Raw genomic sequence first — 14813 nt, 5'->3', positions numbered from 1 at the left:
TGCACACACGGTTACCTACATGCACACACACGTGCACATGCATACACCCCTTCCTGACAGCCGCCTCCCTAGGCCACCAGGAGCTAGGTGCCCTCAGACATTGAGAGGGGACCCGGCCCCTCTCCTCCCCCAGAGGCCAGAGGCGGAGCGCAGTGAGTGAGAGCGCAGGAGCACGTGGCTCGTGACGGACAGGACCAGGCGCCGCCCACCGTCCCGCCCAGTCCCGCCCAGTCCCGCCCAGTGCCAGCGAGCCGTTGCCAGACCCCTGGCGCTCCGTGGCCTGCGGGGCGAGGGGAAGGCCCTGCCTCCTGTCTGATTGGCGCGGGGAGGCGAGACTCCCAGCGCGTTCCGCTCCGTGACTGCCACGCTGGGTGGGCCACTTCCAGAAACCCCTGAGAGACCCCTTGACTGAACGGGCTGCCCAGGAGTGACACGCAGGGGTGACGTAGCTCTTCTTGCTGCAGACCCTCTGGGCGTCTGTGCGTGAGAGGCGCGTGCGCGAGCGCTGGGAGGCGTGCTTTCCCCATGGAGCCGGAGCTGGCCGGCCTTTCCGTCAAGCGGAGCCGCTGGCCCCCCGGACACCCCGGAGGGAACGGCCCCGAGCCGGCGGCAGGGACCCGGCGTGAGGGACGGGGCTGGTTTGCGAGCTGCAGAGCCAGCTCCCGGGGAGGCAGCTGGGGCTGCGGGTGCTGAGGCCGTGACCCGGCCCGCCCAGGGCTCTCCTTCCACCGCAGACCCCGGCAGGGCCTGCGTGCTGCCCCGGCCCCCAGGTTTGAGCGGCCCTGAGGCTGCAGGGAGTGGGCCCCGTGCCCACCTTGTCCCAGCCTGTGGCCCACGGAGAGTGGGCAGCCCGCGCCCCGCCGGGTGGGAGGCCCGCTGTGGGTGGTGGCCAGCGAGGCACCCGCCGCCCCAGCCGTGAGCACAGCCGCGGCTCCGTCTTCCCTGAGCCCCTGGAGGCGGGGGGAGCGGGCCGGGGCCACCGCAGGGCTCCATCTGATGCGGGCAGCACAGGCGCTGTCACATGCGGGCGGCGTCTGCAGGCGCCGGTGGAGGAGACAGTGATCCGCCCCAAAGAAATCACCGCTGTGCGACTTGTCTGTGGCAGTGAGATTCAGGCTGAAAAAGTCGCAGCGCCGGCCCGTAGGTCAGCGAAGTGCTGCCCCAAGAAGCCACGTGCTCCCGCCACGCAGGGCGGGCACGGCCTAGGGGGCGGCAGCCTTCGTGCGGGACCTAGCGCGGGGACCCGCAGGGCGCATAGGAACCGAGCGGCAGCCCCGCCCCCTGCCGGGCCCCTGCCTCGCGCTCGCCCCTTTCTCCCATCTCCAAAACCGGGCCGCTCTCGGCCGATCCCCAGAATTTCGAGGGTAACGAATCAAAGGCACGAAAGCTAAACCCTTAAGCTGACGGGTTCTGAGCTTTGACGCCTTTTGATCGAAGCGCAGAGGTTCTGCGTTCGCGTCGCCAGGCGGTCGCGCTCCGTGCCGGGCGCGTGCTCGCCGCGCGCCTCGTGCGACGTGCGCACACACTTGTGCGTTGCAGATCACCACCATGGAGACCAACCTGAAGACGATCGAAGAGGAGAACAAGGCGATCGAGCAGCAGAACGAGTCCCTGCTCCACGAGCTGGCCAACCTGAGCCAGTCCCTGATCCACAGCCTGGCCAACATCCAGCTGCCGCACATGGTAAGTGCCGGCGCGGGCCGCGGCGCTGGCGGCCCGCCCAGGGCGCGCCGTGCTGCACCCTGGTTCTCAGACTTCGTGGTTAGCCCCCCAAAACCATGGCGTTAGCTGCTCCGAGCACCGGTGGGGCCCGCCCTGCGCACCCATAGATTAAGATCGCTCTGCGCAGGCCTGTTAGATGTTAAGCAGAGGCGGCCTGCGGGGCGAGCGGCACGATACGGTGATACTGTTTTATGCTGATGTGAATATCCTATTAAGAAAGTAAAAGCTGTGTATGAACTACTATTTAATATCTCGTAGGACCCAATCAATGAACAAAATTTTGATGCATACGTGACTACTTTGACGGACATGTATACAAATCAAGATCGTTATCAGAGCCCAGAAAATAAAGCCCTACTGGAAAATATAAAGCAGGCTGTGAGAGGAATTCAGGTCTGAACAGCTGCTATAGTGACCATAGAGACGGAGCCTTGCTTAGAAGGACGCCTCTCGCCTGGCGCTGCCACGGTCCCGGAAAGCGCTCCATACTCACCTGTCTGAAACAGTGTTACGCTTACGAGACTTCACAATGATTTCGTGTCTTGCTTTAAAGATAGTACCTGCAGAATAGTTTTTGAATACATTCACATTTTGTACGTTTTCATATAAGCCGACATAGTGTGATATGCCATGTAATGTTTATAGCTGCTAATGTATGCACATTCGGGGGTATATATATATTTCTGAAGAGGTAAGCTGATCAAAACAGAGTGTAAATTCTTTTTAATGCTTTAGTGATTAAATGTTTTAGTATTTTGAACTGAAATGGACAGAAAGAAAAACAGCTTTGAATGATCACGCGGTGGCCCCTGCGGCCACCTCTTAGACATTATCATTTTGCCTCATGTTAGAGGATTTTATGGAATTTAAGAAATACATTTTGTGTGCATATTGTTTCATAGCAGGAATTGGTTGCAAAAAAAAATGCTTTATTTTTGAACAATGCTTGGAAATATTATGTGATTTTTCTGTTTGTTTGTTTTAGGAGGATGGTGTTTGGTGGGGGCAATAAATGAGTTTTTTTGCATTCCAAGGAAATGGCATATGGATTAACTGTAAGAAATGAGATAAGTAATTTATTGTAAGACAACATCAAGCCATGGAAACTTGGCAGAAGATTCAAAGCAGCTTAACAGCACCTTTAAATTAACTCCTGAGCGTTGCATGGTGACTCTGGGAGCTGCGGCTGAGACGGGGCGTGGGAGAGGCGGACGGCCTGACGACGTTCTCTCGCTTTCGATAAACTCTGGAGCCACCTTCTCCTCCCCCCAGGAGTGTCCTGGTCCTCCGGACTGTCTGTTATTGCGATGCGGTTTATCCGACAGAATCCGTGGGTTTTGATTTGAGCTCAAAGGTACCCTGAGAGCATTTGTTTCCCCTTTCCACTTAGAAACTGTCATTACTGTTGTTGCTGTCGTTGCTGTTTTACCGTTGGGGAATGAAGGGAAATGGTTTGTGAGTCTTCGCGTTACTGGACCGAATTTCCTGCCGGATGGGGTGGAAAGCTGCTCAGTGAACCCCTCCCCCGCCCCCGCCCCCGACTCCGGCTTCAGCGAGCCCCGCTCCCACCCAGAGCACACGACGCAACGACCCTGGTGTCCCGCCTTCTGCTGGAGACCGGTCGCCTAGCCTTGATGTCTGAGCTGTCATGGCCTAGTCTAAGAATGAATGCAATCAGATTTTACGAGTAATTAGTATACTTCAGCACTTTTCTCTCCACGAGATCGTCGCAGACTGGTCTGTCCCCGGGAGGCTGGCCGCTCTGCCCGCTGACGGCACTGTGTGCGAGGGTCCACGTCCACCGCCGGTCCCGCCCTCCTGAGCACTCCCGCGGACGCGTCATGTTCTCTGGTGTTGACTTGATTTACATGTCACAGCACCTCTTCCTTCCATGTCTTGATGTTATGCAGGAAGTACAGACGTACTTTAAAATTTTGTTATGAAAAAAAAAGATGGGTTTTGTAAAAATTTAAAAAATATTTTTAGCAGAACAGGACTTACAGGGTCATTGTCCCCACAACGTGCCAGTCGACTATTTGCACTCACCTTGTCCTCTGCATCCGCACGGAGGCGTGCGAGCCTCGACGCTGACCCCGCGGGACCGGAGCAGGCCCCCCGGCCGGCCGGCGGCACTGCTGGGGACGGCCGGGCCCCGCAGCGGACAGGGCGCGGGGCCGCCCCGGCGCGCCCGCGCACAGAGACACGCTCGTCCCCGCGGCACTTTACTCTGCTACTGAACAAAGCCGGCCGTCCTGTCCCCGCGGACCTCGGGGCGGGCGGGGAGACCACGCGGTGACGTCGGCCCTGCGCCCTGCTCTGCCGAGCGCCGCCTCTGCCCAGCGCCTCGTCGCGGTCGCGGCCGCCATGCTCGGACCCGCCCCGGAGAGCGAAGCCGGCGCGTCCGGCGCCCGCCGCCGCCGCCGCCGCCGCCGCCGCTGTGCCGCAGGGCCCGCCGCGGCCCCGGCATCGCCTCCCGCCTCCCCGCGTGTTGTGTCTGCAGCTTCTTTGCCAATATAGTAATGCTTTTAGTAGAGTGATAGGTAGTCTCGGTTTTGGGTTCTTCTCGTTCTCACCTATGTACAGTGGAAAGGGGTTTTAAGCACAAACCTGCTGCTCATCTAACGTTGGTAATAATATCAAATCAAGAGTTATCTGTGACCGTTATATAGGGATCACAAAGGTGTCACATATTAGAATGCTGACCTTTCATATGGAATTATTGTGAGTCATCAGAGTTTATTTATTATAACTTATTGTTCATATTCATTTCTAAGTTAATTTGAGTAATCATTTATTAAGACAGAGTTTTGTATAAATATTTACTGTGCTCTCTGTGGACTGAAGTTTGATTTATTTTTGTACTACGCGGCATGGGTTTGTTGACACTTTAATTTTGCTATAAACGTGTGGAATCACAAGTCGCAGTGACACTTCATTTTTAAATCGTGAACTTTGTACAAATTTTGTCATGCTGGATGTTCACACATCTTACTCTAAATAAAAAGGTGTTGCCACATCTGTAGCACGATGGACCTCTGAGCAGGCCCGCGTCTTCACTTGCGCCCGGAAGTGCGGTCTGGGGCCCGCAGTGCCGGGGAGGGGCGAGGGGCGGGGCCCGCTGACGCTTGGGGAGCTCCAGTCATCCGCTCCGAGGCGACTGGCACCGGGACATGGCAGCCCAGCGGCCTCGCTGCCCTCGCCTGTGTGGAGGCCGGGTCCGCCGCGCTTGCTCCCTGCCCGCTGTCCCCGAGGGCGTCGCACCTCCACGCAGGCCTCTGCCCAGGTCATGGCCACAGCACACTCGGCACGCAGCACGCCTGGGGCACCACGTAACTTGGGCCCGCACTGGAACGTTCCCCGGTGGGCCAACCACGTCCTCCCTGTGGACGTTCCTTGGCCTGGTTTTGTCAAGCAGCACACACTGCTTTCTGTTGTCTCATCCCGTGTCCCTGTCCCCTTGCCCCTGGGCAGCTCCTCGGCCTTCTCTGTCCTCCCAGGGCATGGACGTTGTGAAGTGTCCAGAACGTCCCTGAGTTGGCTCGCTCTGATGCCACCACCTAACAGCTCAGTTTCGATGGCAGATGCTGCGTCCTTCCCAGCATCTCACATCTGGGGACACATGCGGTCACTCCCCCATGACTGGCTCCCTCAGTTCATCCTCGAGCCACCAACGAAGACCATCCCCGAAACTTAAATCTCCCTTCAAATATGACCTAACGATGCATTGCCCACTTGCTCATCGTTTATGTCAGTACCAGTCACCTTTCAAAATTCTAAAAATACCCTCCGATCATGGACACAATCCCCAAAAGTATAGCATTTGAAGAAGAGACCCCGTAATCTTAGTTAAGTCCAAAACGTGTTCCCAGAGGTCTTGGACTCCGGCCTCGAAGCCACCTGGGCCCCTCTTGCCGGTGTGTGTTGTCTGGTGTTTTGCACGTGGCACGTGGTCAGCTTCGTCGCAGCCGATGGGGCAGGGCGCGACCCTTGGCATCCTGGCCTCGTGGTCTGTCCGGGCTGCAGGGCGCAGGCTCCGGCACGGCCCGTCTGCAGGAAGTGATGCAGCTAAAGCAGCGAGTGGTGGCCTGTGCCTGAGCTCTTTTGGTGACTCGGGGCCATCGACCAGATTATTAGGACACTTTTTCCCTCAGGGTCGATGTGGCAGAGAATTTGTATAAACATTATGGAGACCAGTTTATCAATACTGTCACACATCTTATAAAATTCTTATTTTAGCCCAATAATTCCAGAAGTCTGTCCTAGAAGACCAAAACAATAGTGAATTCACGGAAATAAATAAAACTACCCCGGACTCTCTTACAGCGAGATAGTTCAGCGACTGGTGGTAAATGCGGTGTGCGAAATACCATGGAGTTGTTAAAAGGATGGTTATGAAGATTCGCTAATTACACGCTTGTGATAACACGTGGACAGCACGGGGAACAAAGCCACGAAGGCCGCGAGGGGACCCGTCTGACACGTGTTCCTTGCCGAGAACCACACTGCACTCTGGCCAGGCTCCTGGGGGACCTGTCAAGGTGCCCCTGGTCCCAGGTGAGCAGCACAGTGAGGCTGCTGGGGACAGTGACTGGCCCCAAGGAAGTGACAAAGAAGGAAGAGGAGCACCTGGGCAGCGGGCGAGACGGCGAGCATCCCCGGGCGCAGGTGCGCAGGCCCCTGTCAACCCTGGGGCTGCACGTTTGCTTTGTCCTACGAGCACCCAGCGGAAGCCCGCGATGACATTTTTCTCCCCTTGGACAAAGAAATTAAATTTTTTAAAAAGAAAAATGCCTGAGTCTGCTGAGGATTCTAGAGGGTTTAGGGGAGGAGGCTCTGGAGGGTCTGCACACGAGCAGAGAGGGCACAGCCCCCAGAGCAGATGGAAGGGCAGGGGACGCGGTTGGGCAGTGCTGCTGCCGGCCAGGACCAGGGACCCCGTGGGGCAGGAGGACATGTCCGTGTTCACCCCTCCTGCTAGGAATCTGCTTCTGTGGTGGCCATGGCCGCCCGCCTCCTGCCCGCACCTGCTCTGTGCGTGTGAGTGCGAAGCTGCCTCTGCCCAGGGAGCCCTGGCAGTCGGCCCGGCCGGCCGGCGTGGACACTGGCCCTGTCGAGCACCGCAGCACAGCGCAGGGAGGCGGGCGGCCGGCGTCCGCAGCAACTTACAACATGTACTAAGAGAGAAAATCAGACTTTCATCCTTTTCATATTTCAATCACATGGCAGCCCAAACAAGCCATTGGTCGCCGAAGTGTATGGTACACTCCCTGAAGGAAACGGAAAAACCACGTGAACACAGATCGGATGCCAGCACAGCACACGCAGTTGGAGTAGGCCCACGGGCGGCAGCACAGACGCGGCCGCCGGGCGCACCTGCACCCCGGCCTCTGACCCTGGAGCCGTGACACGACCCCAGGTTGGTCCCCGGAAGACCTGACTTGTGCTGGGCCAAAGGCGGGGGCGCGGGAACCTCCAGATTCTGCAGATCGGGCCCCTCCGGCCTCCAAGCCCGTCCGAATTCTAAGAGGCCCCCTCCCCGTTTCTAAGTGCCGGTTTCCCTTAGGGTGTGTGCGACCCCTGTGAGCTGAGCAAAGAAAGGGAACAACCAAGACAGACTCTGCCCGCGAGGAAAAGGTGCCTCTCCCTCCTCCGTTCCTGGCCCTCAGCCGGGTCTTTGTGACAAAAGGCATCACGCACATTCTTCAAGTTTCACATGACACAGGAGCCTTTATAAGGAAACAGACCTGCCCCAGTGTTTTCCCTCCTTGACAAGGGGGGGTCTGGAGGAGGGGTCAGCTGGGAGTGGCGGCCCCTGAGAATGAGCAGGGCCCCTCCTCAGGGCTCCCTGGCTCATCAGAGAGATAAGGACACGCCTCCGCTCCCAGAGGCAGGGCCCCCTTCCCTCTGGGTCCTCTGACCTGGGGGGCGGGCGGAGTCCTTCCTGCATCCGCCATCCCCAAAGGCCTCCAGCAGAAACACGGGCTGCGCCCAAGTGCTGCATTTGGGGGCAGTGTGTCCTGAACACCATTGTTACGTACAAACGAGTCGGTGCATGCACGTGTGTGCACTGTGCGGCTGTGTGCGTGCACTGTGTGGGCTTGTGTGTACGTGTGGGTGTGCACGTGTGCGTGCGTGGGCATGTGTGTGGGCTTGTGTGCATGTGTATACAGACGTGTGTGTCTGCACTGTGTGGGCATGTGTGTGCACGTGTGTGGGCGTGGGCGTGCATGCGTCAGCTTGTGCATGCGTGCGTGAGCTGGAATGTCACGCGCATGGGCACCGCCCACTGCGGCTGTTAGGGAAGGGTGTGCGGAGGTCCCGGCCCGCTCTCTCACCGGCTGTTTGGGGTCTGGGGTCCCGGTCAGTGCCGGCTGAGGGTACAGGTGTCGCCGTGCCCCAGCTTACCCTTTCATGCACCGATTTACATTAGGCTAGTGCAGACACGTGCCCTGGAGAGCGGTAAACTGATAAAAGGACCACACGATGCAGCCCCCGCGGGACCTGGACGGGAGCCATGAAGGGCGGGAAGCCCGCCAGGGGCACCCCGCTCAGGCTTCGGGGGCGGCCCCCACTCTGCGCTCACTGTCACACTTCGCGGGGGGATGCTTACGGAGGGAAGGGTGTGCCACCCCATGGGAGAGCGCTGGGGCCTCTCTAGGTGAGGAAGTCGTGAGCGCGGCCCCCGCAGCGGGATCTGTGCCCTTCCGAGGCCAGAGCGAGGGCTGCAGCCTGACTCCCCTCCCCCTCCCCCGGCCCCCACCGAGGTCGCGCTGAGGACCCACCCCGCGTGGACGCTGCTTCAGCTGGCGCCTCGATCTAGAAACCAACCGTGAAAGAAGTTCCTGCTGGTTCAGTCCGCAGTCGGCGCTGTTCTGACACCGCAGCGACAAGGGACATTTATGTCGACACAGACGCGTGGGCTTTCTCTCTGCCCGAGGCCCGCGGACCCTCGGCTCTGAGAAGTGACGGCGACTTCACACATGGGGTGTCCGTGAGAAAAGTGCCCTAAGTTCTGGGAAGACCAGCCTTAAAATCGCCCCTGGCTTTCGCCGCGCTGGACGGTGTCCCCTCTAATCGAGTCTGGGCACGCCGTGTGCAACGACGCTCGGATGACGCGGTTTCGTCACTGGTTTCGGGGTCGAGCTGGGACACGGGAAGAGGCTGGAGTGAGTGATAACCCAGCTGGAGCTCTGAATACCACTTAATAGCAGTGTGTTCCTGACCACAGTGACAAAGGCAGTGATGAGGATGCTAGATTAGTGACGGAAGGTTCCAGAAAACAAGAGGCTCATTTTCATAGGTGCTGCCGGCCCCTTGGAGCCGGACCTGCTGGCTCCAGCTTCCAAATGCCCCTGACATCTCCCCTGAGCACCTCGGAGTGGAGCCTGCTTCCCGGCCAGCAGCCACGGGACCAGGTGTGTCCCTCACCACCCAAGGGACCCGACACTCTGCTTCTCCTTTCCAGTCAGTTCCGCCCGGATGCCCACCGCCTGGGCTTCGTGACTCGCGTGCCAGCACTTCCTCCAACGCCAAGATCTTTCCTGGCACCCCGTGACGTGTTGATTCAAAAATATCCTTAAATAGTTTAGGCTTATCTGATGCAAATACGAAAGAGCTGTGGGCACATTTTTAAAATTATTTTATCCCTGCAGAATAAAGAGAGAATCACTGTCCACTTTCCCCACCTAGAAAGCCCCGAGTCTGGATGGGCGTCTTGAGCGGCCTCTTTCCTGGACAAGGCGCCCGTCCCATGTCGGCCCATCCGCGCGGTGACCCTGCCTGAGCCGCGTCCTTGTCCCTGTCCAGAGCCGCCCTCCCCAGCGCCCGCAGGCATTTCCCAAGGCCAGGCTGCTTCCGTGGGCTGCGCCTCCGAGAATTTAGGAGCGCAGTCTAAGGGCCGAGGGGAAAGCACGCTGGCTTCTTGGCTCGGAGTGGCCACGGTAACAAGCGGCCCTGCTTTAGTGGAACACTGAGTTCAGGCCATTTATGAGTTTGCTCGGCACAAGAGGAAATAGTTTGGGGGCGGGAGGCCGGGCCTCGGCTGTGTGCCACCGATGCGGGCTGGGCATCGCTGTGCGGGTCCATCGGGGTGCCGTGCCAGGCCACGCCCACCCGGCCGGCCACGCCTCTGCGGCCTCTGCCGCCAGAACCCTTTTGAGCTGAGCAGCTTGAGAAAGAGCAGACGCGGGAAGAGCTGTAAAGACAGAGCAGGAATTCTCCTCGTGTAGGGACTCGATGTCTATCTGGAAACTTTATTTGTGAGGTGTCACCCCCCCAAGCGGGAAGAGAAAGGGGACTCGGAATCCCTAGAGGGCCTTAGCAGCCAAGAGGCCAGTCTCAGACATGCACGGGACCCCCGTTTACCAGACAGGGCTGCGGGTGCCAGGTGGGCACAGAGGCCTGGGGGGCGGTTCCAAAGAGGGCAGCGGGTGCCTGGAGGGAGTGGGGGGGGGCGGGGTGCCCGGGATGTTTATGCAGGGAAGTAATTTACAGTGATGCTGAGTCATTCACCGCCCTTGCTGGCTGTGGACCGGTCACTCCTGGTCACCTCCCATCCAGGCATTTGTCCCCATGCCTGTGTCCTCCCATCGCTGTGGTTCTCAGGGCTGCTCCCGGCCTTGGTCGGCCGCTGGCAGAGTGGGGCGCCCAGCCTCCCCTCCAGATCCATCTGTGCCCTCCCACGCCAGCTGTCCTGGACACTGGACTCTAAGTGGTGGGTCACCACGGCCACCACCTGCCCGCGTGGGGCAGGGTTACAGGCCCCGCCAGGCTGGGCTGCTCAGTCCCCGGCATGCCCTAGGCCTTTCCGGTTCCCATAGTATCCTACCCCCAAGGGAAGGTCGAAGGTCAAAGGTCCCTCCCTTCCTCCCTCCAGGCTCAGCCTTCTCTCTGCTGCACCTGAGCTCGCCAGGTCGCCACTGGTTCAGACCCCATGCGGGCTTCCCGCAGCTTCCACTAGGAGTGGGGTTCAGAGGGCTAAGGCCCGGCATGAGCGGAGTGCAGGGCTCAGGTGGCACCTGCTCGACGGGCTGGGGCGGCCCCGTGACCTGCGAGCAGCACAGCCCTGCGGGAGGGGGCTGTGGGGGGTCCCCTTTCTGCATCACGTGGGCAACGCCCGGGCTGCGCGCGAGCGTCGGGCGTGTGGAGAGCTGGGCGCGTGGAGAAGGCACTGAATTCTGGAACCCCAGGCGCGTGTTTCCTGGGCCCGCAGGTGGGCCCAGCGCCCCGCCCTGCCCTGTGCCCCTCCCCCACTTTAAAATTTAAAGCTAACAGTAAAGGAGGGGCCGCCGTGACAGCCTGCTCCAGAGCCCAGGCCGCCGCCTCGGAGTTGGCCACCACCTGCCCCGTCCTCACTGTCCCCAGAATCCATGTCCTCTCAGGGTTCAGAAGGGGACCTTGTCGGGAAACGGCTGTCGCAGGTGTGGTCAGTCACGTTAGGATGGGGTCACTGGGGTCAGCGCAGAGCCATGCGGAGAGAAACGCCAGATGAGGACAGAGACTGGGCACCGCGTGGGAGGTAGGCAGAAGCCAGGGACGCCAGGGGTTGCCTGCTGTCACCGGGGGCTGGAGAGGGGCCTGGGACAGACGCCTCCTCTGAGCTCCAGAAGGGTCCGCCCCTGTCGACATCCTGACCTGGAGTTTCTGGCCTCAAGGACTGTGGTGCTTTGGGGCAGCTACCGGGGACACTGGCACCCTGAGCCACGCCCCCCGCCATACTCCTCCAAGCCCTCTGCTCCTGCGGGCGGGCGGGCGGGGCGGGTGACACTGGCAGCAGGGACCCCAGGGGTGTGCAGCTGAGCCTGCAGGCTCCGCAAGGCTGAGTCCCCAGGGGGCCACGCAGACCGGACCCCGGACAGGCCCCAATGAGAAGCGCGCTGCGCACACGTTGCCGCATTGCTGTGGACGACAGCGCAGCCCCGCGCGGTCTCCCGGGTCCCCGCGCGGCCTGTGAGCTGGGCTGGTCTCGTCCCGTCACAGCCGCGGAAACTGGCCCAGAGAGAGGAAGAAAGACCCCCAGGGTGGCGGCGGCTGAGGCTGCCTCCCGGGCTGTGTCCTGTTCCCACGCCCACCGCCTCTTCTGTGTAAGTCCCGCTCCAGCGTCCAATGACTGGGGAGACAGGCGGGTAGACAGGTGCCATCATGACGCTGGGCTGAGGTGGCAGGAAATACCGACCGCGCACTCCGGGACGCTGACGCAGATGTCCCCTGTGTGGGTGGGTGGAGGAGGGCTCTGGGGACCGAGGGTCTGAGACGAGCAGGGAGAAGCTGGGAAGCTGCTGCCTGCCCCCAGGGCCTGTCGGGCCTCCAGGTAGAAGGTACCTCTGTCCCCACCCAGTGACACTGGAGGGCGGGTCCCCCCCCTCCCGGGCCTGCAGGAGAGACGGGGCTCTTGGCTGTGCAGGAGGAAGAATTCAAAGGCCCGCGAGACGCAGAGGCAGAGGCAGGTTTGTTCGAGAAAGGGTGACGCTCCACAGACGGGGTGGGCTCCTCTCTGGGTCAAGGAGCGACGGCCTGAGAGACCCAGAGGGACAGAGGTAAGACACTGAGAGGGGCCCCCGAGCGCTGGGGAATCCAGTTTGTTTATCATTCTTGGTTCCCGTGACTTCCCGGTGAAGGCCTGGGTCACCCATTTCCTTCGATGTGGGCTCATGGTGCAGCAGGACAAGGACAAGGGCAGGCAGCACGCGAGGTGACAACGCAGAGCGCCAAGGGCCTCGCCAGTCCCCGGCCCGTGCCCGTAGGTTCCCGTGGTCTTAGCCACAGGGAATGAATGACTTTGCTTCATGCAAGGGCCACCTAAGGACCCTGTTTTTCCTGTCTGTGTCCCCTTGGGGGCGTGGGGTTGGCGGTCGTCCTCGTTTTGGGGGCGTCCTTGCGGCCGGCTGCAGGGCTGGTCGGCAGAGGCCGTCTCCAGTGCAGCCGATTTAACATTCGGTTCTCCTGCTCCTCGGCGCCAGCATGTCCAGGCGTGGCCCCGGCGGCCCGGGCAGCTCTCTGGAGTGTCAGAGGTCAGCGAAGGTCTGGGAGGGTCCCCGCCTCGTCCGTGCGCTGTGGGAAGCACCAGGTCAGACCTGGCGCATCCCTCTCCCCGCGTCCTGCCTGGACGTGACTCGGTTTCCCCACGCACCGGCTTTTGGCTCTCCATCTGCAGCATGAGGTAAGCGTTCCCGCCGCCGGACCTCGGGGCTCAGCCCCCTGCCCCGCAGCCTTGGGCTGAGCGCATTCCAGGCGGTAGCCATTGTTTGGTGGCGCCTGCTCACAGACTCTGCGACAGTGGTGACCGCAGCAGACGGAGGTCAGGACAGTACCTCTCACGCGTCGACCTCTGCTGCTTTGTGTGGGAGCCAAACGAGTGAAGGGCGTCGGCTGGAGCGAACACACCTGGCAGGGACGTTCGCTGTGGACAGAGCCAGGGCTGGGGCGACAGCCGGACTTGGAGCGTGTTCCTCAGAGAGGAGTGGGGGTGTCTCGCCGGGGACTCGGGGAACAGAGAGCTCCGGGGGCTCCTTGTCCTCCTCCAATGAGGACAGTCCAGGCCTGAGGTGCGAGGCCTCCCTGGGCCTCCAGAGGGCAGAGCGGGAAACCACGAGCGGGGACAGGCATCTGCTCCAGTAAGGGCTCCTTGCTAAGCGTCCACCGCCACATGTCCGGCCCATGGTCCACACATGGCTGGGTGCCAGGCAGGGGTCATCAGAGAAACAGCACTGCAGCATGGATGGACGGATGGCTGGAAGGAGGGAGGGAGGGAGGACAGAGTTTGAGGGACGGGCTCACACAGCTATGGGGATGGCAGGGCCCGAATCCTTAGGGCCGGCCGCAGACTAGAAACTCAGGCATGAGATAGCGCTGCAGCCTGAGGCAGAGCTTCTCTGGGAAAAAGCCCCAGGCTTTACTCTTAAGACCTTAAACCGACAGGGTGAGGCCCGCCCCCCTCCCGGAGGGCAATTGGCAGCTGATTGCACCCATTACCCAGAGGTAGTCACCTGCACACTGCCTTCAGCATGACGCCAAGGTCAGTGTGTGATCAGTCTCCGGGTGTGACAGCCCAGCCAAGGGGACACCTGAAGATAACATCACCGCCAGTCAGGAGATGGCCGTGGAGCTGGAGAGAGAAGCTGCCGTGTGTGCTGCTCGGAGCCGCCCTTGCCTCCTGGGGGCCCCAGCCTGAGCCTGTTTGGTGAAATGAGACCTTTGCCCACGGAGACCGGGGGCTTGGAGGCGTCTGGGCAGGGAAGTGGCAGCGCCAAAGCTGTGACACGTTCTGTCTTCTTCAGGGAAGGTGGACGGGCCGGACCCAAAAATGCATGTAAAGTGAGAATACAACTGTGAACACAAGCATTTGTTACTCAGCATCGTCCCTCCTTTCCACGGCTTCTGCTGGATCTCCTGGTGGCTTCACAAAAGTCCCACGGTGGCAGGTCCAAGGGTTTGCTTCCTGTGCGTCCACAAGGGACCGACTGCGGGGCACGAAGCGTTCACCTGGCCCAGCATTGCGCCAAGGACTCTGCACAAACGTCTTCTGCGCTCCCAACTGCGCTCCGGGGTCCCCAGGGGCTGGGCAGGGAGGTTAAGAGGGTCTCAGGGTGAGTGGCTGGCTCAAGTCCCGCTGGGTGTGTGTGGGGGGAGGGAGGGAGAGCGCGGGCCAGCGAGGGAGCGCCAGCTTGGAACCGTGCCTGGAACACAGTAAACGCTCTAAAATTCTTTTCTAAAACAACAGAAAGTTTTTTGCGCACATGTGGAAGCCGCGAATGGGCGACGTGGAACACCGTGACCGAGGCCCCAGCTCCTGAGTGCAGATCCGGGACTGAAACCCGGGTCCCCGTCGCCTTCTCGGCGTCCCCCTGAGCCCCGCCGCAGGGAGGGGGCCCAGGGCTCCGACGCCGCGGCGGGAGGTCCTCGCCCCGCCCCGGCCCTCAGGGAGGTGGGGGTGGGGAGGGAGGAGCCACGCGCATGTGCACAGCTGGCGCCCCCCGCCCCCCGCACAGCTGGGACGTGGGCCGCGGCGGGGCAGGCGGGCGCAGTTCGCAGCTGGCCGGGGACGCGCCGGGGCCTCCGCGGTCGGTCCGTGCGCCCGAGCGTCCGTGCGCGCC

General features: G+C 60.9%; 2 protein-coding genes across 2 annotated transcripts in view; one reads left to right on the top strand and one right to left on the bottom strand.

The window, feature by feature from the left end:
- MYT1L (myelin transcription factor 1 like) overlaps positions 1 to 3358 on the top strand; it is a 114007-nt gene extending 110649 nt beyond the window's left edge. The window contains 2 exon segments of the mRNA XM_039855009.1: positions 1540 to 1683; positions 2708 to 3358. Coding sequence (XP_039710943.1) covers positions 1540 to 1683; positions 2708 to 2734 — 171 coding nt within the window. The 3' untranslated portion in view covers positions 2735 to 3358.
- A 5986-nt stretch (positions 3359 to 9344) lies between these two features.
- On the bottom strand, positions 9345 to 14807 carry LOC120596530 (uncharacterized). Its single transcript, XM_039855022.1, has 2 exons — positions 13707 to 14807; positions 9345 to 13450 (listed from the first exon to the last, which is right to left on the bottom strand). The coding sequence occupies exon 2, from the start codon at positions 12875 to 12877 to the stop codon at positions 11861 to 11863; it is 1017 nt and encodes a 338-aa protein (XP_039710956.1). The 5' UTR covers positions 12878 to 13450; positions 13707 to 14807; the 3' UTR covers positions 9345 to 11860.
- Between the last annotated feature and the right edge of the window lie 6 nt (positions 14808 to 14813).

This window comes from Pteropus medius, unplaced genomic scaffold (genome assembly GCF_902729225.1).
Source record: "Pteropus medius unplaced genomic scaffold, Ma_sr-lr_union100, whole genome shotgun sequence".
Taxonomy (NCBI): domain Eukaryota; kingdom Metazoa; phylum Chordata; class Mammalia; order Chiroptera; family Pteropodidae; genus Pteropus; species Pteropus medius.
The sequence above is the reverse complement of the archived record's forward strand: the minus strand, read 5'-3'. Positions and strand labels throughout refer to the sequence as shown.

Coding starts and splice junctions, on each gene's coding strand:
- LOC120596530 (XM_039855022.1), bottom strand. CDS start 12,877: ATGCTGCAGATGGAGAGCCAAAAGCCGGTGCGTGGGGAAACCGAGTCA.